The 27982-nt window shown below is 45.6% G+C and overlaps 1 protein-coding gene across 1 annotated transcript in view; it reads left to right on the top strand.

Annotated features, from left to right (window-relative positions):
- The first annotated feature begins 241 nt into the window (after positions 1-241).
- ADCY2 (adenylate cyclase 2) overlaps positions 242-27982 on the top strand; it is a 438072-nt gene continuing 410331 nt past the window's right edge. The window contains exons 1-2 of the mRNA XM_024121370.2: positions 242-472; positions 21727-21924. Of these exons, the coding sequence (XP_023977138.1) occupies positions 242-472; positions 21727-21924 (429 nt within the window). The remainder of the gene's footprint in view (positions 473-21726; positions 21925-27982) is intronic.

Raw genomic sequence — 27982 nt, forward strand, 5'->3', positions numbered from 1 at the left:
TGGCGGCAGCGGCGCCGCCGGGAGCTGCCCCCGAGGCCGTCGCCCGGCCCCCGCCCGCGCGTCAGCGCGCCCAGCCCGGGGCGCCGAGCTCCGCCCGCGCCGGAGGCCCCTGCGCGCAGCTCGGAGCGCGGGCAGCGCGGCCGGCCGAGGCAGCGCGGGGCTGGGACGCGGGCGGCGGCGGGGGAGCGGGCGGCGCGGCCCCGGCCGGGCGCGCTCGGCGGGCGCCCCGTGAACCGCCCCGATGTGGCAGGAGGCGATGCGGCGGCGCCGCTACCTGCGGGACCGCGCCGAGGCGGCGGCGGCGGCGGCGGCGGGCGGCGGCGGCGACGGCGACGGGCTGCAGCGGTCCCGGGACTGGCTCTACGAGTCGTACTACCGCATGAGCCAGCAGCACCCGCTCATCGTCTTCCTGCTGGTCATCGTCATGGGCGCCTGCCTCGCCTTGCTCGCCGTCTTCTTCGCGCTCCGGCTGGTGAGTGGCCTCCCTGCGGGACCTGCCCGCGCGCCCCGGGGCCCCGAGAGGAGAGGGAGGTACCCGCCGAGCCGCGTCCCGCCCGGGGCAACCCCTCGGCCTGCGGCGCCCTGCCCCTCCTGCCTGCCCGCGGCCGACCTGGCTTGGGCGAGAACTGAGGGCGAGAGAAAAGTTTCCTCGGAAGGTTCTGCCCAAAATAAAGTTGCCGGGGTGTGCACCGGGTGCACGGCCCGGGTGTGCGTTTTCCGCCTCGGCGCACCCGCTGGCCGACTCGCCGCGCTTTCCACCCGGCGCCGCCGGCCGCAGCAGCCGCTCCACTAGGTCTGTGTCCGTCCGAATCAGCCTCGCGCCTCTTCGCGAGGCCGCTGCCCAGCCCCTGAGCTGGCGTTTTAGTTATTTAACTCTCTAAAAAGCCTGCCTCGGGAAAGTGGTGAATGGCGAGGAGAAATGAAAACACGTATATTATCATACATATTTGCCTTTAAATCTGTATAGTTTAGTCCCATAGACAGGGCGAGATGGGGTGTTGACCTGTTGTGCGTCTTCGGCCTCCAAGTGTATAAGTAACAAGCATCCGCGGACCGTTGCTTTCCTATTTCTAGAGAGGTAGTTAGTCCTGTTTACTGTTTTGCACAGGTTATTAAACTGGGTTTCATCACTAGGAGCGTAACGCAACTCCACAGCTGATGCCAATTTTGCCAATTTATATTTTTCGAGTAGAATCCTTGGCTCACTCCCGTGAGCAGTGAGGGGAAATCTGTAGATGGCGGTAAGCTTCCTGTTACTGATCTTTCTGTTGGTGTGGTTCAAACTTTTGCACCGCCTATGATATGTATGTGCAGATTGAGTGCCAGGCATTGATTAATCAGTGAGATATTTTTGGTCAGTGGTTGATCTGGGGATGTCTGCATCGAATGATGTCTTTTTAGCTTAGAATATAAACATACACCTATATTCGTGTCCTCGGAGCAAAGGCGTGGGTGTTTGCTTTATTTCAACACGTGTGCAAAATAGCTGTCCTTGGGTTTTGGCAATTTATTCTTCATATCCTGAGCCAGATGGTGCTCAAATATTATGCATGGGAAAACTTATCATCTGGGTTCTTTAGAAAATGAAGTTTTCTTTTTCCCCACACTAGTCAAGAGGTGTTGTCTTCTGCTGGAATTCAATGAGATAAGAATAAAAATTAGAAAGTAAATGGAACATCACGATGCCGCCGATCACAACTGGGTCTTTTATTATACAACACAGAGCAGAGAGCACCTGAATTCTGTATTCTGGGTGTGAGTTCTCGGCAGTCTTCACACCCTTGTTACCAGCCTGGAATATGCTCCCTGGAATGGCATCTTGGTCTCTTCTGACCACTTTTTCGGGCCAAAGTGGACCTGACGAGAGACTTCTGCTCGGTTTCGTTGGCAAGCAGGGTCTCTAAAAGCATCTCCTTCTCATTTCCATTCTTGCAGGGAAGAAAACACATCCCTTTTCCTCTGGAAAAAGCAGCCAGGACATTGCTACTTGTGATTCTGTTGAATCTGTAATTCAAACCCGTTCTGGCTGGTTCTCTTCCAAATGGAAAAGGAGGAGCAGGTGATGGCCTATTTATAGCACCATTAATATATTTAAAGACAAATGTGAAGTTCATGCTCCCCTACACACACCACTTTGCTTGCTATCATACAGATCTCTAACTTCTTAAACCTGGATCTACGTAGATGTTCTTGAATGGGTCGTCAGGGATTCAGCACCGTCAGCTGAAAGCTCCCTTCTCTAATTTGTCTTTGATCTTTGTGTTTCTTTACCCAGTTCCTTTATGTTCCATTTCACGTGGTGCAAATGCTGGAGTGGTATCTTTTTAAAAAGTTTATTCAGGCATCTTTACTTTTCTTGATAAATCAATCATTCCCACGCTCTCCTGGCATTCAGCTAAATCACTTTAAGTACAAAGCAGGCACTTCCCATGTCATGGCTGTAGCCCAGGGTGAGGTCCAGAGATGGTGGAATGGATCCTGTCCTTTGCTCTACCTAAACCATGCTCTGACTGCTTTGTAAATCCTTCTAGGTGATGAGCTGTGCAGAAATGTTCCGGAATCAGGAAGGGTAACGTGGCCTGGTGGAAAGGCTACCTTCAAGTGGGCACTGGGGCTACTGGGCCTGGCATTGGGAAATGCATGGGAGGAATGGGCACTGTCCTCTGAAACTTGACCTTAGGAAGTACTGGCACAGTTCTGAGGTCTGGACAGATCATTTCTATTTTGCTTTTAGTAGTAGCATAAACAGCAGTTCCCCTTTACAAAAAATGTTCTCCATCCACGTAGTCAAAGATGGCTAGGTTAGGAGCATTGGAAGATGGGACAGAGTTAACATGGAGTCATGTGCACACAGAGTGGGGTGAATTCATTTCTCAGACTGAGCAGAGCTTGGCTTCCCAGAGATCTACACTGGGAGACAGAAATAGCTGCCTGGGGCCCGCCCAGGTTTCCACCTTCGAGCGCTTTACTAGAATCACTAGGCTCTGACGTAGTTCAGGAGCTCGGAAGATCTGTTTTTGCTGCCTGAAATCTTGGACAGATTCTTCTTTCCCATGAATCTGCCTGATTTTGATTTCCACTAGACTTCCATCAGTTCTTGTAGTAGAAAAAGTCTGGTAACTTTCTTAATGCATATCCATAGTTTTCTGGAACATTTGGATCACAAGATGATCCTGATAGTATCCAAGTACATAGTGATTTTTTGGTATATGTAATTGCCTTTGTGTGAAGTGACTTGAAATATCTCTTAAAAGGAAAAAAAGTAAGCTTTGTCTTGACTTAGTATTTCCCTAATTGGCATTATTCACAATCTGCTTTCACTTAATTTCAATCTATGGCCAATCTATGCGTCTGCATTATTGATCATGAAGATAAGGTAATCTGCAAATTATTTTTATTATATTTTAAAAAGTAAATTCTGAATTGAAACTTTACTGTCTTGCTTAACTATTTTCTACATAAAAAGTGATTAAATGGATCCCACATGCCGCGGAGAGGCTGGGCCCGTGAGCCATGGCCGCTGAGCCTGCGCGTCCGGAGCCTGTGCTCCGCAGCGGGAGAGGCCACAACAGTGTGAGGCCCGCGCACCGCAAAAAAAAAAAAAAAAAAATGATTAAATAGGTTTAATCCCATATTTGTTAAGAAGTATCAAGATGAAACAAATAGCACATATGATAGCATGTCTTGAATTTTAATATCTTGTTTAATAATATGAAAAATATTTTCTCTTGCTTATGATGGAAGTTTTTGATGATAGTCCTGGGCATGGTGAACAAAATTAAATTACCCTCTGGCATGAGAAAACTTGGAACTAATAAGACCAAACTTTAAGTTCTACGTCTTATGAGGTAGCTTCATTTTCCAGGACTGGTTCTTATTAATTACTAAATGCATGAAAACCTCTTCTCAGAATCAAATCCTCTCTCATTTATTATGTCCAAAATCAGCCAGCTTTTCTCAAAATTTGCCCGTCGTGGTTAGGAAAGGCTGACATAAATTTTTTAGTTTGTCAAATACCAGCTAGCTCCAGCCAGATTTGTTTTGGTTAAAATTTATGATTAGGGATGGTCAATATTTCAACTGGAATGGAAAAATTTTAAGTAGTCAGATATTGCAATAAAATAGGTTTTTTCTGTTTTTTTTTAACCTGTTTTTTTTTAGTTTGGTAATGACATCCAAATGAGTATATACTTTTATCAGTATTAAATACGTAATATGTATGATTTTGACAGAACATGATCTACCGTCTTGCTTTTACTGTGATTCGGTGTGCTAGATCTTTCAAACAGTGACCACGTAAGTACTTCATTACAAATCAGTTTTCCAGCATCAGGTGTTTTTTCTAGGGGCAGATATATGAGTGTTGCTTTGCTCTATACATGGAGAAAGAATCCTAATTTTTCCAAAACGAATAAATGAATCCAATCACCGTAGAGGCAAATTGGCTTTATTATTCCGGACGTTATTTCAGCGCCCCTAGTGGGTGGAAGGATGAATGGGGAGAAGTCTTTTCCTGGGGAGTGGAAGGCTGGAGAAGGCAGATAAATATGTCTGACATCTCCTCTAAGGAGCAGGCAATTCTCTGCATACTTCCTCTAGTCTCTTAATTCTGCGGGTGGAGGGGTAGTGCATGCTTTTAGAATTGGAGTGGAGGTAGCTAAAGATCCATCTTTCTGCGAATTTCTCTATACATGCAGGAGAATCTTACTTGGCAGGTATTTGTAATTTGCAGCCAGTAATTCAATAAGTCACTTTAATTATGATTTAACTGTGGTATAAACAAATGACAACGAAAAACTGTAGTTTTCTGCAGGAAAGATGGTTTCAGTTTAGAGGCCTAGCAAGAAAGGATTTGGAAGCATCCTTTGGATATTAAAGTGCATAATTAAATATATGCACGGTACCTTGCCTTCTTCATTTAAAAAAGGCAGAGTGTAATGGTTAAGAGCATCTATATGTGTTGGCATTTTGACTTTGTCCCTTTCCATCTCTGTGACCTTGGGCAAATTGTTCAACTTCTCGATGCCCCAGTTTTCTTGTTTGTAAAATGAAATGGTACCTGCCTTCTAAGGTGATGGTCCCAATCGGTACACGTGAAGCACTTAGAAGAATGCCTGGCACAGAGTATGCCCTCAGGAACTGTTGTCATTACTGGGTCTTCTGTAGTTGCATTTTCATTGTTGCTGTGAAAAACACGTAGTCACATAGTATTAGAGCTGGAAGGGCGCTAATGCTACAGAGGAGGAAACCGAAACCCAAAGGCGGTGGCTCTTGTCTTTAAGGGTGCGGTTGTGGTGCTGGATGTCTGACTCTGCCTGGGTGAACTAGGCTGGTGATACTGCAGATCTAGAATCCCCGGCTCTGGTCCTAGCACAGCAGCAGTTTTCTTGTTGAAATTTCACGCTGATAGGAAAGTCCTCCAGCTTCGTTCTGTGGATGGGGTTACATTTCCATTTTTTTCTCTTGTAATGTTAAAGAGGCTGGGCCCGTGAGCCATGGCCGCTGAGCCTGCGCGTCCGGAGCCTGTGCTCCGCAGCGGGAGAGGCCACAACAGTGTGAGGCCCGCGCACCGCAAAAAAAAAAAAAAAAAAATGATTAAATAGGTTTAATCCCATATTTGTTAAGAAGTATCAAGATGAAACAAATAGCACATATGATAGCATGTCTTGAATTTTAATATCTTGTTTAATAATATGAAAAATATTTTCTCTTGCTTATGATGGAAGTTTTTGATGATAGTCCTGGGCATGGTGAACAAAATTAAATTACCCTCTGGCATGAGAAAACTTGGAACTAATAAGACCAAACTTTAAGTTCTACGTCTTATGAGGTAGCTTCATTTTCCAGGACTGGTTCTTATTAATTACTAAATGCATGAAAACCTCTTCTCAGAATCAAATCCTCTCTCATTTATTATGTCCAAAATCAGCCAGCTTTTCTCAAAATTTGCCCGTCGTGGTTAGGAAAGGCTGACATAAATTTTTTAGTTTGTCAAATACCAGCTAGCTCCAGCCAGATTTGTTTTGGTTAAAATTTATGATTAGGGATGGTCAATATTTCAACTGGAATGGAAAAATTTTAAGTAGTCAGATATTGCAATAAAATAGGTTTTTTCTGTTTTTTTTTAACCTGTTTTTTTTTAGTTTGGTAATGACATCCAAATGAGTATATACTTTTATCAGTATTAAATACGTAATATGTATGATTTTGACAGAACATGATCTACCGTCTTGCTTTTACTGTGATTCGGTGTGCTAGATCTTTCAAACAGTGACCACGTAAGTACTTCATTACAAATCAGTTTTCCAGCATCAGGTGTTTTTTCTAGGGGCAGATATATGAGTGTTGCTTTGCTCTATACATGGAGAAAGAATCCTAATTTTTCCAAAACGAATAAATGAATCCAATCACCGTAGAGGCAAATTGGCTTTATTATTCCGGACGTTATTTCAGCGCCCCTAGTGGGTGGAAGGATGAATGGGGAGAAGTCTTTTCCTGGGGAGTGGAAGGCTGGAGAAGGCAGATAAATATGTCTGACATCTCCTCTAAGGAGCAGGCAATTCTCTGCATACTTCCTCTAGTCTCTTAATTCTGCGGGTGGAGGGGTAGTGCATGCTTTTAGAATTGGAGTGGAGGTAGCTAAAGATCCATCTTTCTGCGAATTTCTCTATACATGCAGGAGAATCTTACTTGGCAGGTATTTGTAATTTGCAGCCAGTAATTCAATAAGTCACTTTAATTATGATTTAACTGTGGTATAAACAAATGACAACGAAAAACTGTAGTTTTCTGCAGGAAAGATGGTTTCAGTTTAGAGGCCTAGCAAGAAAGGATTTGGAAGCATCCTTTGGATATTAAAGTGCATAATTAAATATATGCACGGTACCTTGCCTTCTTCATTTAAAAAAGGCAGAGTGTAATGGTTAAGAGCATCTATATGTGTTGGCATTTTGACTTTGTCCCTTTCCATCTCTGTGACCTTGGGCAAATTGTTCAACTTCTCGATGCCCCAGTTTTCTTGTTTGTAAAATGAAATGGTACCTGCCTTCTAAGGTGATGGTCCCAATCGGTACACGTGAAGCACTTAGAAGAATGCCTGGCACAGAGTATGCCCTCAGGAACTGTTGTCATTACTGGGTCTTCTGTAGTTGCATTTTCATTGTTGCTGTGAAAAACACGTAGTCACATAGTATTAGAGCTGGAAGGGCGCTAATGCTACAGAGGAGGAAACCGAAACCCAAAGGCGGTGGCTCTTGTCTTTAAGGGTGCGGTTGTGGTGCTGGATGTCTGACTCTGCCTGGGTGAACTAGGCTGGTGATACTGCAGATCTAGAATCCCCGGCTCTGGTCCTAGCACAGCAGCAGTTTTCTTGTTGAAATTTCACGCTGATAGGAAAGTCCTCCAGCTTCGTTCTGTGGATGGGGTTACATTTCCATTTTTTTCTCTTGTAATGTTAAAGAATTGTAGGGATGCTTCCCCACGATTAACTCATTGGGGTAGACTTCATTTATTTCCTTCATGCTGAATATTCCCAGGGTTTTCCCATTAAGCAGCAGGTGCATCTGTAACTTTGCTTTCGTTGGCCAAGTCCCCGGCATGAATACTGTGGCCTGTAAAATCCATTCCTGTTGAGCTCTGTGTGAAACTTACTGGTATTTTTTAACTTAAACATTCTATTTAAAAGATAATAATGCTGTTAGAGCTGATCTGTTACTTTACTTTGGTAAAGGTGTCTTATGGTTCTATTAATTACTTCGATCTGTTTGTTCAGGAATTGCTAGTGATGGCACAGTCAGGGCTGGGTGCTTGTGCATAATCCACCGGTACCCTAGTTCCTTCTATAACTCGATGTTGACATCAGTACGATCCACTGGACTTCACTCATCCTTCCCTCACTGATATTCACGGAGTGCCTACTGGCGCCCGCACTGGGATGGGCAACCCTCTGGGTGGCATTCCATCCAGAAGCAGCTCATCTTCGACACGCTGCCATTTACCTGTCAATACTAGGGTGGTCTGTTAGCCTGGACGCCGTGAGCTCGGAGCGTCTGCATCTGGTCCTTTCTAGCTTTGCTGTTTCCTCCAGCGCTTCCCCTCTCCTCGAAGCCTCCTCCTCCCCGTGATGCTTATCCAAGTTCAAACTCTCCTCCTTGAGCTTAAAACAGGCCAGCCTGTGCTGTGCATTGCTATCTGTATTGGTTGCAGCCTCTGATGCCTGCAAAGCTCATTTATTACATGAAATAATTTACCCACTCCATGACTGTCATCTGACGTGCAGAATAGTTTTGTCAGTTCGTCTTGTCTCCTCAACTAATTGTTAGTTCTTTCAGGGAAGAAACTTAGCACCCCCATATTTAATACAGCGCTAACCAGATCGCAGGTGCTTAATTAACATGTATAATTTAGGGGGTAGATGCATTTTTCCTTAGCTGCTGCCCTTCCCATCGTGTAGCCTCTTGTAAAGAGCATAAAACTGCCACTAGACCTGGATCTGGTCTCAGTGTTGCCACGTAGTGTTCCTGACAAATTAATTTATCTGCTGTGGACTAAAACGAATAACACAGCCAGGCTCAGGGAGATCTTTCGGGAACTAAGTAAGATGGATCCTGTGGACATTTAGCACAGAGCTGGGCACATGTCTCACCCAAAACAAATGTAGGTCATTTTTATTATTATACTTGCGGCACACAGGGTTTTCCTTGTCAAGGTCCCCTGTAGATGTATTTCAGGCTGACAACTAAATGAGTACTAGAATTTTTAAACCTGGGTATGAAAGAACAGGGGATGTTTTTCTATTTATGTGATAAGTATGAATATAGCTTTGAGTTACTTTATGTATTTAATTTTATTTTTATTTATTTTATATTTCTTTTTGGCTGTGCGGGTCTTGGTTTCTGTGCGAGGGCTTTCTCCAGTTGCGGCGAGCGGGGGCCACTCTTCATCGCGGTGCGCGGCCCTCTCACTGTGGCGGCCTCTCCCGTTGCGGAGCACAAGCTCCAGACGCGCAGGCTCAGTAGTTGTGGCTCACGGGCCTAGTTGCTCTGCGGCATGTGGGATCTTCCCGGACCACGGCTCGAACCCGTGTCCCCTGCATTGGCAGGCGGATTCTTAACCACTGCGCCACCAGGGAAGCCCTTGAGTTACTTTAAAAAAAGATGGAGAAGCATAGATAGTTTAATTAAAGTCATATTTTGACACAAGTTACCATTCTCTAGCACGAAAATTCTGCCACATTGACACTGCTATTGGCCTTCATATCTTTTCAATTTTGTTAGCTTTGGATAATGTTATATAATGTAAAATGAACAAGAGTGGTAAGATAATATTTACCAGGCAATTCCCTGGTGTCAAACTAGGAAATAGATACACATCTGGCAATGCTGGTTTGCAGCCACCAGGTGCGTTTGGGAGGAGAGAAAAGGATTGTTGAGTCAGCTTGTGTGTTTGATCCATTTGGCCAAATTAAGACTTTGCTAATGTTGCTTCAATGCCCTATTTGTATAAAGATACAATAAAGATCACAAGGAAGGGAACCGGAAGAGGTTTGGAGGAAGACTTCATTTGTTCATCTGTTGCTGGCAACGTTACAAATAATCATTTTTGCTCCCTCTTTTCACTTAGGCTTATGCTTCCATCCCCAGGTGCCACCTTCAGGTGAGAGAGAGTGATGGGCAGAGCATGAGATACTCAGCCTAAAAAACCCCATGAGCAGCCCTGCCAACTAGTTTTCTGACTCTGCCCAGGGCTGTAGAACGACAGTGCCAAGACAGAAAGAACGAGAATAGAGACCTGGGTCACCACCGTTAGGAATGCGTAAGGCCAATTGTATCTCAGAGTGAACCAAGTCACTTTTTGCTTGAAATGGAAAATTTCAGTACTAGCGCAATTAAAATCTATTGAATGAATAATTTATTGCATTTGAAACATACAAACATAAAGTACAATAGCTTCTTTTTAGAACGTTGAAACTCTTGAGAAGACTTCTCAAGATGATGATTACTGTCTGAGAGAATCATATGAATAAATCAAGTGTCTAGGGTAACCACCCTACAGAAGGTTCCTGGTGGAGATGATGGCGAACCAGCACCATGGTGATGGGAGCCCTGACTGCAGGGTTTTGGGATTAGAATTTCTACCCAATTTCCACCAGTGTCCTTTATCATCCCTCAGATGTAATGATGCTGGGATAGTACAGCCAGGATGGGCCAGAGCTCATAGGTGCTGGCTTCCATTCCATGCTTACCCCAAATGCTGAATTATTGCGTGTGTTTTAAATGTACTGTATTATTTTTTAAGCTCTATAAAAAAAGGGGTTTTATCATACATACCCTATATATACCATGTGGTATATGTGTGGTATAAAGTGGTGATCGAAGTCCATTTACATATTTTTTTTCTTCTGGAGAATCAATTTTTACTGATTCATTTTAGTTACTTCTTTCCCCGAATCTGTTCTAAATCAAAATTGCATATATGAGTCGTTTGTTATGGGCTATCTTTTCTCTTCCATTGGTTAAGTTTTGTTCTTCTTTAATACACACACACACAGAGTATAAATACTAAGCTTTATAATACGTATTTATATTGGGCAAGGGAAGTAACATTCAACTCTTTGAAAAGTTTCTTGGTTATTATTGAATTTTTGTTCTTCCATATAAATTTTACAATCAACTTATTTTAACCTCAATATGAAAAAACTCAAGTGGGATTTTGTTAGTGTTATATTTAATCTATTGATTCATTGCTGATAATTGATATTTTATGATATTAAATTTTTCTATCCATGAACATGGGCCATCTCTCCATTTATGTGCTTCAGTAATGTTTTACAATTTTCTGTAGGCTGTTCTTACTCCTGAGTACCAAAAGATATTTTGTATTTTATTGCTTACTGTAAATGATGTCTTAAAAATTATGAATTTCTAATCTTTTGTTGATGACGTAAAAGAATATAATTTTGGATATTATTTTATAGCTACACAACTTATCGTATCCTTTTTATTACTGGTAACTGAAATGCAGATTCTTTCAGGTTCTCTACATAGACAATCATATCATCTGCAAATAATGAGAGTTATATTTCCTTTTGTCCAATCCTAAGGCATTTCATTTCTTTTTCTTGTATTATTGTACTGGCTAGAAACTCTAATGTGTTATTGACAGAACTTATGATTGAGGGTATCCTTGCCCTTTTTCCTAATTTTAAATAGAATTCCTTCATAGTTTATCCACTTAGGATGATGTTGGTTACAGATTTTCATAGATATCCTTTGAGATTCCGTTTTGTTCTAATTTATAAAAAAAGCTTAAACATGACTGGGTGTTGAGTTTTACCAAATTGAGATAATTATAGGATTTTTTTGTTGTTTTTTAATGTCAAAGTAATGGATAATAATTTTCTATTATCGAACAATTTTTATATTCCTGATACAAACACAGTTTTTATGATATCTCTTATAAAGTGTTGGCTATGAAGTACTAACATTTTGTTTAAGATTTTTGCAAGCATATTCTTTGGTGAAATGAGTTTGGAATTTTTCTTTATCAAATTGTCATTTTTCTTTTATAAGTTTTTCTGGTCTTATAAAATAAATCATGGAATATGCCTTCATTTTTAGTTTTCTAAGTTTTCATTATGTTAGAGTTGATAGAATTTGCTTAGAAAACCACATGGGTTTGTTGCTTTCTTTGTAGAGAGATTTTAAAATTTCTGTTTCAGTATCTTTGATAGTAATAGGATTATAGTATTTCTAACTTTACTTCTCAAGTCAGTTTCAATAAGACTTTTCTAGGAATCTTTGCATTTTGTCCCAATTCTCAAGTTTAATGGCATATATGTGATAATACGGTTCTCATTTTTACACTTTACATATACTATATCTTAGGGTTTTATTTATGGTGTTATTTTTAGGTGCTTTCTTTTTTTAGTTAATCTCATCAGATGTATGTTTTGTCTTAACATACATTAAGACAAAACATTTGCATTTTTGCTTTCTATCTTTATTACCTCTTGTGTCAATCAGAACATATTAGAATATGCTATGGAAACAAACAACTCCAAAATCTTTTTTTTTTTTTTTTTTTTCAAAATCTTAATAGCTTAACACAATAAAGGTTTATATTCTGTTCAGGCTGCACAGTAAATTTGAATCAGCAGAGGAATTCTCTCACACCAGTCACTCAGAGATTTAGAATGAAGGAAGTTGCATCCCACAGTATCCTTCCTTCCTTGATTGCTATACTAGGGAGGAAAAGAGTGCTTCACTCTCTGGCAATTGACATCTTCCTCATGGAAGTGACACATCACTTTTATTCATTTTTCATTGACCAGAGTAAGTATCCTAGTTATCGTTTGCTGCATAAAAAACCCCAGAAAACTTAGCGGTTGAAAACATCAACATCATTTATTTTCCTCCTGAATCAGCAATTTGGGCAAGTTTGGCAATGGCAGCTCATCCCTGCTCCATGTGTCAGCTGGGATGGCTTAAAGGCTGAGAGCTGGAGTCCTTGGAGGCTTGCTCACTTACATGTCTAGTGGTCATTGCTGGCTGGTAGCTGAAACTCAACTGGGACTGTTGGCTGGAACACCTTCACATGCCTCTCCACATGGTTACTTGACTTCTTCACAGTATAGTTGCTGGGTTCCAAGAATGATCATCCTCTAAGAATCAAGTGGAAGTGCATGGCATCCTTATAATCCTGTCTCTGAAGTCAGATAACACCACTTCCATCATGGTCACAAAGAACTGCCCAGGTTCAATTGAGGAGGACATAGAATCTCACTCAGTGAGAGGAGTGCCAGTCACATACGGGATGGGATGTGTTATGGCCCCCATTCGTGGGAAATACAGTCTACCACAGTACCTTATATAGCACATCAAATTCCCGTATGCCTACAAGGAGGATGCATCAGTTAGCTTGTTCTGCGTAACAAACCGCCTCCAGAATTAACAGATTGGAATAACTATTTTATTTAACTCACAATTCTGTGGGTCATCTCTTGGTTCTAGCTATTCAGTTGATCTCTGCTGGTCTATCTCTTGTTTGTGTGGTCAGCTGGCAGCTGGTGGGTCATTTGGTAGCTGGATCATCTAAGGAGTCCTCATTGACATATGAGGCCAGTTGGCAGGCTGTCAGCCAGGGCTGTTGGATAGGGTGACAGAGTCACTGGGCTCGTTTAGCAAACTAGCCTGAGCTACTTTGCATGTAGGGTTCTAAAGATCAATGAGGAAGAGGGCAAGCCCCAATACCTGAGTATTTTCACGTCTTTGTTTCATGCAACTGTTGTCAGATTGTCCAAAGAGAGTCACGTGGCCAGGGCCAGAGTCAGTGTAGGAGGGAATTACATAAGGGCTTGGATATAGGGAAGGGAATTAGTGCAGCCAGTTTTGCTGACAAAACCATAACAGAGAGGTGAACTAGAATGTTTAACAGCGCTATTACTACCACAGTGCACCTACCTGGTCACCAGACATTTAGTTTACTCCTTCCTTAAGAAAATACATACATCCCTTTCTCAAGAGAGACCACTCCAAAGTTATATCCACTAATGGCAAGAAGCTCAGAGTCTAGGATCTGTGAATGAAGGGCACTAGTTTGTTCAAAGGGAATGCTGAGCAGTCATTTCACATGAAGCCTGAATGTGGCTTCTTTTTTTTTTTTTTTTAATTTTAATTTTGTTAGAGTATAGCTGATTTATAATGTGTTAGTTTCAGGTATACAGCAAAGTAATTCAGTGTTATATATATATATATATATATGTATATATTCATTCTTTTTTAGATTCTTTTCTCATATAGGTTATTACAGAATATTGAGTAGTAGGTCCTTGTTGGTTATCTATCTTATATATAGTGGTGTATGTGTATTCATCCCAAGCTCCTGATTTATCCCTCCTGTGGCTTCTTTTGATCTGGAGACCTGTGGACTAAGAAGACGTTATCAACCATCCGCTCAGCCACCCAGTGCACGAAGGATAGGCACAAAACTCTCCCATTATCCCAAGGGAAGAATGACACACATTAATGGCTGGTCATAACAATGATAAATTCCCCTGGGCAGACAGTTTGAGGGTCCCTGGCCCTGGGGATGGGGATTGCTTCTTCATTAGATCCGGACCCTTGTCCCGGAAATCGACCCTTGTCTATTATTTCCTGTGACATCTGAACCCTCCGCTGGGGAGGTTCTTCCTTATTGGCCATCGTTTTGACCACAGCTGGATGATTGTTTGGGAATATTTCCTTCCTGGGGACCGAGCAATTTTCTCAACCTCTTTCTTGCCCTAGATAGAGAACCCCAAATTGCCTCAGTCTAGAGCAGCCAAAGTTCACGTTGGCATTTCTTCTGGAAACAGAGATCTTTCAAAGCTTCTTTGAATTCTTCTCTGTTTACTTTCACTCGTGTCCCTTTGACTCGTGTCGAAGGTCATGTTCTTGTCAAGACATACTTCTGTGATTTGCTGTATTTCTCTGCCTTTTCACTCCATCTATCTCTCAGTCTTTCTCTCGCGCCCTCTATCAGTCTGTGCATATGCTTTTTTGAGCCTGTTTGGGAAACACAATTTCTGGTTCTCTTTTCCCTGCGCCTTTTTGTTCAGTTGAAAGAATTTGCTGGCCCCATACTTTTGGTTGGGCTTTAGTCTGAAGCACCTTAATCCATTCCGTCTTCAATAGCAGGTTTGATTTTTTTTGTTTGTTTTTTTTCTGCGCATGGCTGGGTTTTAATCACTCTAGGACCCAAGTTCTGTCATTTACTGGCTGAGACTGGGAAGCATTATCCTCTTCCTCTGGCAAATCCATAGACCTGTGCTTCCCTTTCGTCTCTCCTTACAAGCAGTCAGTTATTTTCTGAGCTTCTCTTTTTCTTGTACCTTCACGGATGCAGTCAGCAGCAGCACACCCACACTTGTAACATCGTGTTGGATGCGGCCCCGTGTCTAGAGTAGGGGTCAAACAGGCTCTGGCCTGGGACCAAATCTGACCCGCTGCCTATTCTTTCAAATAAAGTTTTATTGGAATATAGCCTGCCCATTCAATGGCCTATGATCTATGACTGTGTTTAAGGCACAGCAGGCTGTGTTTAGTGTGACAGACCTTATAGCCAGTGAAGCCTAAAACATTTATGATCTGGCTCTTCCAAAAGAAGCTCGCTGAGCCCTGCTCTAGACTTACAATTCTATTAGAGCAGCTTTGCCTTCCAGGACAGGAATATATTTTGACCAAACGTTGGACCATTGCGTAGCTTGGGTTGCTACTTTTCAGTCTCCGATAATGGTTTCCTTACTGCTCCCGCCACCTGGCAGCTATCAATGCTGTATATTTTAGGGTTGGGGCAGCACTCTATTTCAGGTACCCATTTTTGTATCAGCAAAGATGTTATAGGTTGTGACGGGCTAATAAACAAACCTCATGCTTGGCCTCCCCCACCAGAGGTTTACTTCTTGCATACACATCCTGGCCAGTGTGGGCCGGGAGGGAGATTCTGCTCATCTGGGCTGGGCTGTAGGCGTCCTCCTCATGACAGATGCTTCTGTAATCATTGTACCATGGAGACAAAGTGCTGGGAGACCTCTCCCTGGCATTTACATGCCTCTGCCCGGGAGAGAAGCACTTCACTTCCGTCCACGTTTTTTTGGCCAAAGCGCGGCTACTTGGAACTGCAAAGGAGGTCAGAAAGTCCACCCGGAAGGAACCCAGAAGAAGGAAATGGGGAATATTTTGCAAAGTCCCGGACCACCGCATCTTCTTTCTCCTTTCTTTGGGTTTCGTTCTTTTCCGAATTTCTGAAGTGGGATCGTTAATTCACCAGTTTTCAGCCTCCTTTCTCAGTATGGAGCTTGGCAGCAACCGGGAGCATTGAGAGCAGCGGAGAGTCACTAGGCCCACCAGGACGTGCAGGGATGTGCGCCCACCGAAGGGAGCCCTTTCAGGAAGAAACGTAGTGGGGAGCCTGGTCCGGCTGCTTTGGTCAGAGTGCTGCACGTGGAGCAGGGCAGAGCCGGGCAGGCTGTGGGCCCCTCCAGGCTTCTCCACACGTGTCTCATCCACGTCCGACCCTGCACATTGCCCTTCCTGCGGCTGCTTGGCTTCCACCTCTCAAATCTGGTGCAGGCACCTGCGAGGGCCAGCTCTCCCCTGGGAGCATTCCGGGAAGGGGATTCTGGTGAGGGCTTGCTCCACTTTCCCCTCCCAGTTCTGGCACAAATTCCTCTTCTGTTCAACTCTGACCAAGAGCCAGCCGTGGGGGGAAAGGGGCTCTGCGAAATGTGCCTCCCAGCAAAGCCAAATTGACAGTAGGACAATTCAGCTCAACTTTTAAGATGAACAATTTCCCTCTGAGCGCCACTTCCACTGCACAACACACGTTTGCTCATGGGAAGACTTTCAAAATTTTTCACAATTATTTTGCGTCTTACATTTAGATCTGTGATCCATTTTGAGTTGATTTTTGCGTAAGGCGTAAAGTATGTATCTAGATTCATATTTTCATGTGGGTATCTATTTAGTTGTTCTATCCTTTCTCCATTTAATTGTCTTTGCGCCTTTGTCAACATCAGTTGACTGCATTAATGTGGGTCTTTCCAGTCCGTTGATCTGTCTGTCTATTCTGCATTACCACTCTGTCTTGATTACGGTTGCTTTGTACTAAGTCTTGAAATCAGGCGGTGTTGGTCCTCCAACTTTTTTCTTCTCCTTCAGCATCGTGTTGGCTATTCTGGGTCTTTTGCCTCTTCGTTTAAACTTAAGAATCAGTGTGTTGATATCTACAAAATTAACTTGCTGTGATTTCGATGGCCATCGCATTGAATCTATAGATTAATTTGGAAAGAACTGACATCTTGACATATTGTCTTCCTATTTATGTACATGGAATATCTTCCTATTTATGTACATGGAATATTTTTTTTTTTTTTTTTTTTTTTTTGCATTACGCGGGCCTCTCACCGTCGTGGCCTCTCCCGTCGCGGAGCCCAGGCTCCGGACGCGCAGGCCCAGCGGCCACGGCTCACGGGCCCGGCCGCTCCGCGGCACGTGGGATCTTCCCGGACCGGGGCGCGAACCCGCGTCCCCCGCATCGGCAGGCGGACCCTCGACCGCTGCGCCACCAGGGAAGCCCTACATGGAATATTCATTGAGATCATCTTTGTTTTATAGGATATTTTAGTTTGAATAGTTTTATAGTTTTATAGAATATTTTAGTTAGAATTTTTATTTATTCCTTTCACACCTCATGGTAAAATGGAGTATGACTATGTATGTGGGAAAGAATGAAAGAATATATTTTCTATTACGTATCACACACACAACACACACATACATATTATATGACACATATGCTTAAAGGCAAGTGTGTGTCATAGCTAAAGGCTGATTGCTTTCTGCCCAGTGACAGCCCTTCAGATTAATTTGTGCTGTAATCAAATATATAATCCTTTGGAATGGAAAGTTGGCATCATTTCAATAAGGAATAGTCAGACTAGCATTGGTGGAAAGTACGCAGATTTGCAGGAAAGAGGGAGTGATGGTCCCCATGATAATAATCTCATTTATGGTGCACCGGTGATGTCCTCAACCCCGCCAGCCATGCAGTGTCCGTATTTCTGTTCATGTGAAGAAACAGGGACTTAGGGAGGCCCAGTGCTCACTCCAAGTTGCGGTTAGTGATGGAAATTGGTTTCTACCCTCAGTCTGTCGGACTTCACTAAAATATCCTTTTTATAGAAAGGTATTTTACATTAGACTGTCCTTTACCATCTAAAAGAAGAACAGTGCTGTTTAACAAAGAATGAAAAATACATGTGGAAAAGAATGAACATACAGGTAATCTGTTGCTCCATGGAAAAGCCTCCAAGAAACAAAGCGGTTGTCACATAATAAATAAAAACGATGGGTGTTTAACAGGCTTGGCAATTAGAAGCGATCCCAAATTACCCCAAGATGCATTGAACAGGAAAGGATGAAATGGTCCAGGAGACACAGGAGCCCATTATCATGATAGTAGGTAATACCAGGCTCAAGATCTCTCTTTTAAAGGCATTTTAGCACATTTTATTTAGTTTGCATTGTACGGTAAATTTAAAAAATCTTTTTAAAGACATGTCTTCAAGGCACTTTCACACATTTTAGTACTAATAAAGACATTTTAGTACATTTCATTTAGTTCACCTAACATGGTAAATTTTATTTTTCCACGAAGGGAGGAGGGGTGAGGATATATAAACTTATTTAATTTAGATTGACACTGTTTTCACTGTTTTTGTTCACTTTATTTTGAGCGAATCTATTTGTTTTATACTCTGAATTTTGAAAACTTAACTAGCTCCTAAGGAAGCAGCCACGGGGGAGCTGTAGTGGCTTCATTCATCTTCCTGTCCACTGGGGCCGGATAAAGGACGGGGGAGGCCCGTGTAATTCAAGGTCTGAGGGCCTTCCGCTGTTTCATTTACTTATTAGCCTTAAGAAAAACACATGATTCAGACACGGGGCTAGGAAATAATGTGGTTTATAAGCTTATACATTCTTCATGAATACTGTGCTGTTTTTTTTCCTTGACAACCTTATAAAAGATTCTATTTAGTGGAGAAGTCCATATTAAGATGTTTGGAGTTAGACTTCAAAAGGTGAATGCAGAATAAATTGATGGCTGTTCTTTTCCTGGAAGAGCCCAGATTCTTCAGTGGGCTCAGGTTTTGCAATGGTCCAGGCCACTGGCCTCATGAGCAGTAGCTGACCGTCTTAAGCCATTGGCCATCTGGGAATCTGGTCCCCCCAACCAAGGCTGGGGCCACTGCTTGAAGCTGGGGGTCCTTCTCTGGTGTGTGGGATGGAGCAGGGAATGCCACGCATCTGGTGAGCAGGGACGCCAGCCCCTCGGATCAGATTACAATGGAGGGACTGAGGGCCTTTGTCCGCCCCCTGCCCCCTCCTCCCTAAAAGTATATTCACAATCATAGTTTATGCTGGGTCAGCATGGAGATGTATGTAACCTTTGAGCTTAGAATCTTGGGGTTTTTGGTTGTTATTGTTCTGATTTTGAAAGAAATTAAAACATTTCTGTGGGCCCGTAAAAATATTAGGGGACCCAGGCTCTGTGTCCTCTGTGCCCAGTGAAGAGGTCACCTGAGGCCCAGACTAGTCACTTCTCAGTGATGAAGACGCTGATAGTTAAAAAAAAAAAAAAAAAGAAAAAATGTGACATAGAGACTCCAGTATTTAAAACCAAAACCCATGTATCAAGTCTTATTACATAATGTACCCAGCTCAATAAGGCGTTGGGTCTTCAACTGGATTACCGTTGGATCTTTTAAAAAGAGAAGCACAGGAAAAGCTCCTATAGGTAGTGTAAGTTGTCCCCCTCTTCCTGGAAGGACTCACAATCACAGACTTTCTGTTCCTTTAGCTACTAATTTTCACTAGACAGTCACGCATATTTTCACACCATTTTCAGTCTTTCTGGAGAAATTGGAGCCAATAAAGTCAATGATTGTTTCTCCCCTACTGGGTTAATGAAAGAAGTGAAAAGCCACACCAGGAAAACAGCTGTCCTGGTTATTTACTGGTTAGCTTTCTGTCCACAGCTCAGTTAACTTCATTTGCGAAGGTTTAAAATAAAATTGGTTTTCACGGCTCCGTGTGTGTAGCGATTGTGGTCTCAAATTTGATGTCTTCAGAAGACAGGCTGTCGGGTCCCTGTGTACCTCGAACCGTGGTGCCTGCGTGCTCGGGAGCACCCGTGGATACCTGACACCTTTTTGCAATGATTGGAACATGTGTCTGAGGGTAAGAGTACAATTAGGCACTTAATCGTGGCCAAAAATAGCAATGGTGGGAGATTATAAGAACATCCCTTTGGATCCTTCTGTTTCCTGGCTGTTGTGGAAACAGATTCTTTTGGCCCCTCAAGGACTGGCCGCACCTGGTCTAGTGTATCATCTCTGCACAAGCAGGGTGCGGAGCTCTGCTGCAGGGCTCTGCAGGAACAGACCGCCCCCAGCTCCCTGGGCTGGAGCCCTGGCTCTCTCCCCATCAGCTCCACAGCCCTGGCACCTTCTTTCCGTTGAGGGCCGTGCGTTTTCTCAGCTGTAGAACAGTGCAGACACGAGTGCCCACCACCCGCGTAGGGCTGTTGTGTTAAAGGACTTAATGTACCTGAGTGCTTAGCACAAAAATATAGACATGAGTATTTGCTCTGATTGCCTTTTTTCCGGGTATCACTTGATGCAAATAATTGGGAGAGAGAGGAAGGGGAAACGAAGGCATTGAGGGTGGGCCTGGGTCCCTTTTCTTTCTGCTGGGTGTCAGCCTGGGCCCTGTATGGTGGTTTGGCTGATCTGCTCTGCTTCCGTCTCTTCCTGTGGTTAGTGGCCTGATATCTGAAGGGGGCACGGGGGGGCGTCTCCAGGGTGAAGTTAGAGATGCTCGTGGCACGGAGTGAACCCTGTACCCACCAGAAAAGGTGAAGGCTTCCCCAGGCTCTGGTATTTGAAAGACCTGCCCCATACGTGCCAGATTGTACTGTAACTTTTAATATGCTAAAACCTCAGTGGAAGTTCTTAGGGCCCCGGCCATACGGGTTTTTGATTGAAACTCCTTTGAGTATTTCACCAACTAAATATATTGGGTGAGGATTAAAGATCTTAAACTGTGTTGCATCCCATAGTGTGTGCTGTTCAGAGCAAGGTTCCAGCATAATGTTTGGAGAAGCTAAAGCCTAAATCCAGGCTTGGATAATCAAAGGAAGTATGATGTCTATTACATTGTGTGAAATTGTATAGAATTGTAATAGTGTGCCTTTTAGGGGGTGTGTGACTAGAGAGAGATAAATAGAAAATGAGTATTAGTGTGCAAATGTGGATTTTTAAAAAATGCATTAGTAAGAGGCCAATAATAAATGTCCATTTTCTTTCTGCTACTGGAACCCAAGAGAGGAGGGGAAGGAAACTAGCAAACTGACACATTCTTCTATGTATTTCCCGCTCTCTCATCTTCTAGACCCTTTTCTATTAATCTATGTTCCCGTTAAAACATTAATTGCTGTGCATTAAAAGAAAACTTCTCCCTTGAGAGCCTGAGATAGTTTTTAGGCTTTATTTAAATAAAACATTTCAAACCCATTTGGAGGCCTTAATTTCCTACAGTTGGGGTATTTCTGAGCCTCTGGTGCGGGCAGTGAAGTTGGTTGTCTTATTTTATCCGTACCTTCTGTGTTCTTGCATTCACTTTTTTTTTTTTTTTTTTGCGGTACGCGGGCCTCTCACTGTTGCGGCCTCTCCCGTTGCGGAGCACAGTCTCCGGACGCGCAGGCTCAGCGGCCACGGCTCACGGGCCCAGCCGCTCCGCGGCACGCGGGATCTTCCCGGACCGGGGCACGAACCCGCGTCCCCTGCATCGGCAGGCGGACTCTCAACCACTGCGCCACCAGGGAAGCCCTTGCATTCACTTGTGAATGAAATCCATTTCTCTACATTTACCAGGGAAAATTTGAATTTGATGGCATGGCTGTTTTGCATTATTTAAATATCCAATACTGGGTTATTTATATAGAAAAACATGGTTATTTAATAAGAAACTTAAATTTTCAAAAGTTCAAACTGTTTTACTTCTGAAATCACTTTTAAAACCTGATATATTTCGACACTGATTAACGTTGATAACATTTTGATAACGAGTCATGGGTACCACGGCTTTTCTAAATTGTACCTTTGCAATATTTTTTTTCTCTCCTTAGGAAGTTGAAGACCACGTGGCATTTTTAATAACAGTTCCAACTGCCCTGGCGATTTTCTTTGCTATCTTCATCCTCGTGTGCATCGAGTCAGTGTTTAAGAAGCTGCTCCGCCTTTTCTCTTTGGTGATATGGATTTGTCTCGTGGCCATGGGCTACTTGTTCATGTGTTTTGGAGGCACCGTCTCTCCCTGGGACCAGGTAAGGTGTTGAAATGCTCTTTGTGTTTGTTTTTCTGTGCTTTGATCTGTAACATACCAGCTTCTGTCAACTTGACCCTAAACTGTACACAGGAGACCAATAGCTGAGAAGGAAGTCTTCTGAAACAGCTGTCTCAGCGATGGCCCCATGATGAAGTCACTCAGCACTCGTTTTAACGCCTCAGACCTGCTGGCCATTGGGGTGCTGCCTGGGCTCACCTGGTCACGTGTTTCTTCTGAATGGCTGAGTCTGTGTTTACACCTCTCACCACTTGGTCTTGGTAGCTCCATTCTCCTCTAACCCCTGAGTGTCCCATTATTCTGGAATCCCTCTGGGACTGGAGCCTCACTTTGTGCCTCTAAGTCTCAGAGTCTGGTCATTGCCCTTGAACTCTTTCTCAGTGACTGGATCTCCCTTCCTACAGACAGATGGCTGTGATACTGACTTTGTAGCAACGTGATAACATCGTAGCAATAGGGAGACCCATAGTTCTTCATGTTGAAACTGGGGAGGCTCTTGACTTAGAAAATGGCTATGTCTGGAGGATGTTAGGTCTTTAGGAGAATGTAGTCTAATGGGCTTTTCCCCGTGTACTGCTGCCACAAGGCTGTAGCCTGCTGACTGCTTGATCAAGTGCTGGGTCGTCCAGGGCACAGGTGTGGGCTGCAGATGGGGGTGTGCTAGTTAGTAGCTTCAGGTTTGTGATGGAAGCCAAGGGGTTCTGTCGCCCTCCAGGGAGAGATGAAACTGAGCGCCAAGAGGGCTCTCCCTGAGTTGGTGGGGACTCAAGAGCCTGGGGTAGGAGAGGACCATGGACCACAGATGGATAGAGGAGAAGTCATTAGGAGGTGAGGCCCAGGGGCCGTGCATTGCCGTGGAGGCCAACGGAGAAGAGAGATTCAAGATGGGAACGCGCAAGAGGGTTGACGTGCCCGAGCTGAGAGAGCGCTGGGTGAGCCCACGGATGAGGTTTCCAGAGAATTCTGTCCCGTGACCTCGGCCAAACCATCATCCTCTTTGGGCCTCGGTTTCGTCTGCAAAGGAAGAGGCTGGACGAAGTGAACTCAGGTTGGTCCTTCTGGCCCTAAAGGATGCTGTGATGGTGAGCACAGGTGGAAACAGTGCTCTTCCCCTCCTGCAGCTCCCCGAAGAGGCCCCAGTGCTCAGGGAGGCTCCCCTGGCCGTCTCCTCCTCACGCCCCCATTCAAGCCTCCTGCAGGGCTGGGCACCCCCCGCCACCCCTGCCTCCACGCTCCGGCCAGCTCCTTCCCCCTCTCTGCTCCCCGCTTTGTCCTTCACACGCCCTCACCCAGCTGCCGTCGACGGCACGCGTGGACGGAGGTCCCTCCGCCTTCACACCAGTGCACGTGGACAGAAACAGAAAACCGGTTAAGAGCATCATTTGCTTTCTGTGGCGTGCACCCAGTGGCCTCTCCTAGCACCAGTGCCACCTTGTTTTAACAAAATAGTTTTAGAAGAAGCCTTACTATCTGGAACAGCAGTTTCCTTTCGCTCAGAATTCTCTGAGCTTACTTTTCCGTGTGAATTACAGAATCAGTTTGTCATGTTCAGTGAAGGCTCTAGTGTTACTTTCATTAACCTCATCGGGCCCCTTCCCAGAGCAGCCTCCCCAGGTGTCCAGCTGCCACCCCACCGGGCCACCACCCCATCTTTCTTGTTTTTCTGTAGCACTCATGATGACCTACAGCACCTCAGAGCACGTGACACACCCCTCTCTTTGTTAATCAACTGTCTCCCCTGCAAGAGGATAAACTCCTTCCGGGGTCGGGGGGTGGATTTGACCCTCAGCGGCTGTTGTGTCTTCGCCCCTCTGAGCGTTCTCTGCCAGTTGGAGCACCCAGAGCTGCTTGTGCAGTGCTTTCCTTCGTGGATGACTGTAGTTTTCCACTTTCAGATTTGTTGTTGCTGGATTTGTGTGTGCGTGTGTATCCACTTGTTCCGTCTTCACTTCTCTGCTGGTTTTATAAATAACATACACTTTGACTTCGTTGCTGCTATCTGCCCGCTTGGACAAGATCTCTCTAAGCGTCTTAAACATACCTATCTCACGGTCATTTTACTTCCATTTCTTCCAGATGGATTCCGCAGGTGTTGAGTTGGTTGCTCAGTTTCTTGGCATCAGCTTTGACGTTGTTGTTTCTGACTTTCAGTTGAACGGGGGGTCTTCACCCCCCAACCCGTGATCCCACCCTAACCCTCAGGCCGCCGGGGCCCCGGGCAGAGAGAGGCCCTGCGTGGAGCCTCAGCCCCGTGGATGTGGCAGGTGGCCTGGGCAGGCTTCTAGGAGCACAGCTGTGTGTGCCTGGTGCCCAGAAAAGGCCACAGCCGGGCTCGGCGCTTGCGGCTATTTCCGGCCACTGTTTCTAAGCCGGGGGCTTGGCCAGGGTGCCACGCCTCATGCTGGAGGGCTGCTCACACCTCTTGCCGGGAGAGGGGCGCTCTGGGCCCTGTGCCTCCCCTGGAACTTGAAATTCTGCCCAGCACTCCCGGCTACGCCTGCCGCTTCAGCAGGGGACTTGAGATGTACTTATTCGGCCAGATTGACCCCAGGTTTACTCGCTGGCCTCTTTTGGTATCAGCACCCCAGCTGCAGGGCCCTCACCGAGCGCTGACCTTCCAGAAGTGTTCGAATAGGCTCGGTGCGCTTGAGGAAGTGAGCTCAAGGAATGGTTCCCACTAGAAGGTGTTTCCGTGAACAGTATTGTTGTGAGGGGCTGCAGGAGACCACCTGCTGCACTGACGGGGACAGTCCGCACGGGGCCCCTCACCGCTGACGCCAAGGGCGCGTTCGGGGGGTCCCAGGGCCACCCTGAGGCTTAACCGCTTGCTAGAAGGACTCACAGAACTCACCGAAAGCTGTAATACTCATGGTAATGGTCTCTTACAAAGGAAGAAGACAGATTAGCATCAGCCAAGGGAAGTGTTCAGGAGAACTGCCAGTTCTGAAGCCTCCATTGTTCCCTCCGTAGGGAGTCACGACAGCCCTGCCCTCCTGGCTGCAACATGTAGCGCCGTGCATGGAGTATACCGCCTGCCTGCGAGGGTCAGCAGAGCCTGTGTGTCCGGGGTTCTGCCTGGGACTCCTCACGTGCCGCCTGCGCGGCTGGCTGTCGGTCTCGGCCTCTCTGTAGACGGAGCTGACACTGCGTGGCCCCGAGCATCCTGCGTGAGTCGCACTTGGACGGTCTGCTGGCCAAAGCCCCCAGGCAAACAGAGTCCTCTCAGGCGGGGCATTCCTGGGGCCTGGAGCTCCCCTCGCAGGAGCCCGGGGCAAAGGCAGAGCCGTCTCTGGGTGAGGCTGGTTCTTCCCTGCACAGGTGGGTCGAGTGCAGATCTCGGCCGTCCGCAGCTCCAGGGCAGAACCCAGAATAGAAACAGCCGGCACGGGCGTCGTCTGGACGGTGCCACCCCTGTTCTGGGTGCTTCCCTTACACAGACCCGTCCAATCCTCGCGTAGCTCCGTGGGGTGGGCGCCATCGTACCCAGGCTCCCCGAGGGCCCAGGCCTCCACACGGGTACCTTGCTCCCGGCCGGGCTGCAGGTGATCAGGACAGGAGATTTGAACTCAGGGGTCTGATTCCAGAGGCCACTCTGATCCACGATACCATGGTTCTCAGGAGGGAGCGATTTCACCCCCAGGGGACGTTCGTCCCTGTCTGGAAATGTCTTTGATTGTCACAGCCTGGTTGGGGGTCGTCTAGTGAGTAGAAGCCACAGACGCTGCTCAACGTGCTACAAACACCCTACACCACACAGGCCAGCGGCACCACCGAGAATTATCCATCCCCAGATGTCTGGGGTGCTGAGTCTGAGAAACTCTGTAGTTTAAGATGCTCTCCCTCAATGCTGTCTTTTAAATTTAGACCCACTTCTCAAAGCCTTAGTAAGTGGAGCTGTAGAGTTGCCAGGACACAACTTAAGACTGATGGCTCCGTTTTGGTCAGGCAAACATGAGTGATTTCACAGCATGTATCCTGGAGCAAGTACCCTCAGGGGAAAGGGTGGCAGCTTTGAGATTGGTCACCAGCGTGGTTTGGAAGGGGGTCACTGGGGAAATAAGGAGAACATGGAAGACGAAACTTCAGTGCCTTTGCCCTCGCAGCCCTGACTGCGAGTGGAGGCCTCTCATCTTAATTCAGCTCACGTCGCCCCCAGCTTGGAGTCCCCTCCTACCCTGTGCTGCCAGCATCCCAGCCCAGCTGACATTTGTTCCACACAGCTGCCTCCTGGACAAAAAGTATTTAAAAATAATATTTTGTTGTTGGTTCCAAACATTCAGAGGGAAGCCGGCTGGTAAATTGCAGAGTTTGGGGCTCCAGCTGTTACAGTGGCAGCGTCTGCATTTTGCAGGGAAGTTCTCGGCCTGCTTCCGGCTCAGGCTGATTTGCTGGAATGCCCTCCATGTGCTGTGACGAGCTCCCCGTTGATCAAACGGTAGAGGGGCTGTCAATGCACCTTATCTTCTTTTTCTGAATGTTTGAAAGTACTTGAACAATTTTGAACCAGGCAGAGGAGGATTCAAGGTGTCTGTTTCCTCTGTTCTGTTAGGTAAAGGAAAGGGGATAATTTTTATTTTATTTTTTTAAAGACGCCAGCGGCACTGTGTCTGGGGCCCACAGTCCCCTCTTGTGCACGTGCCCGGGCCACCACGCGACATGACAGTGCTTCCTGTCTGAGGGCCTCTGGAACACAGGGCCTTCCTGATAGGTAAGTCCTGTTGAAAGAGGCTTAGTGGAGGTTGACAAATAGTGTCTCCCAGCTCTGGAGCCCGACGTCTGGAATCAACATGTGGGCAGGGCCACGCTCCCCCTGAAGGCTCCAGGGCAGGATCCTTCCCTGCCTCCTCCAGCCTCATGTGGCTGCTGGAAACCTTGTGTTCCGTGGATTGTAGGCACACCTCTGCAACGTCCGTCATCGTGGGGCACTTTTCTCCCTGTGTCTCTTCGCTTCTTATAAGGACACCCATCAGACTGGACTTAGGGAACCCCAATGATTTCTTCTTAACTTGACCATGTTTGCAAAGGCCGTGGTTGTTTTTGTTTTTTTTGGTTTTTTTTCTGCGGTACGCGGGCCCCTCGCTGTTGTGGCCTCTCCCGTTGCGGAGCACAGGCTCCGGACGCGCAGGCCCAGCGGCCATGGCTCACGGGCCCAGCCGCTCCGCGGCACGTGGGATCCTCCCAGACCGGGGCACGAACCCGTGGCCCCTGCCTCGGCAGGCGGACTCTCAACCACTGCGCCACCAGGGAAGCCCAAGGGCCTGGTTTTAAATAAGGTCACATCACAGGTACTGGGAGTTAGGATTTGAACACATCTTTGGCGGGGGACACCATTCAACTCATGACAGATGTTATTTCACGGGAAGACGCTGTTCCCTAAGAGGATGCTCTCCTGTTGCAGGAAGCCAGTCGCATCTCGGGGCCTCTGTGACTCTGATATTTACTTCCCCCTCTTAGATATCTGACAGCTGCTCTCGGTGTCGACTTTCACTTAAACCACAAATCCACGTTGCGATTAAATGTACGCTCTGGAGGTTTTTGACCCATTTTCAAACCAGTGTCTGGGAATTAGAAACATTCTTGTGTGTGAATAGCCTGCTAAAATAAACAGAACAGAAAGAGAAGATAACCTGGTGATTGATCACATTGCCTTGTAAACAAGCAGGCATCATAAACGAATGTTTGCACATTAGGTTGGTTTACTCTGCCAGTTTGAATAATGAAGGTGCTTCTTTGGAGTTTCTACCTGAGTGACATGATGACACTTTTCTTGCCTGATACATTTTTATCATGTCTTTGGTTCACTTAGTGCAGCCTAAACATTTAGGTGATTTTTTTTTAACATCTTTATTGGAGTATAACTGTTTTACAATGGTGTGTTAGTTTCTGCTTTACAACAAAGTGAATCAGTTATACATATACATATGTTCCCATATCTCTTCCCTCTTGCGTCTCCCTCCCTCCCTATCCCACCCCTCTAGGTGGTCACAAAGCACAGAGGTGATCTCCCTGTGCTATGCAGCAGCTTCCCACTAGCTATC

This window comes from Physeter macrocephalus, chromosome 8, assembly GCF_002837175.3.
Source record: "Physeter macrocephalus isolate SW-GA chromosome 8, ASM283717v5, whole genome shotgun sequence".
Lineage (NCBI taxonomy): Eukaryota > Metazoa > Chordata > Mammalia > Artiodactyla > Physeteridae > Physeter > Physeter macrocephalus.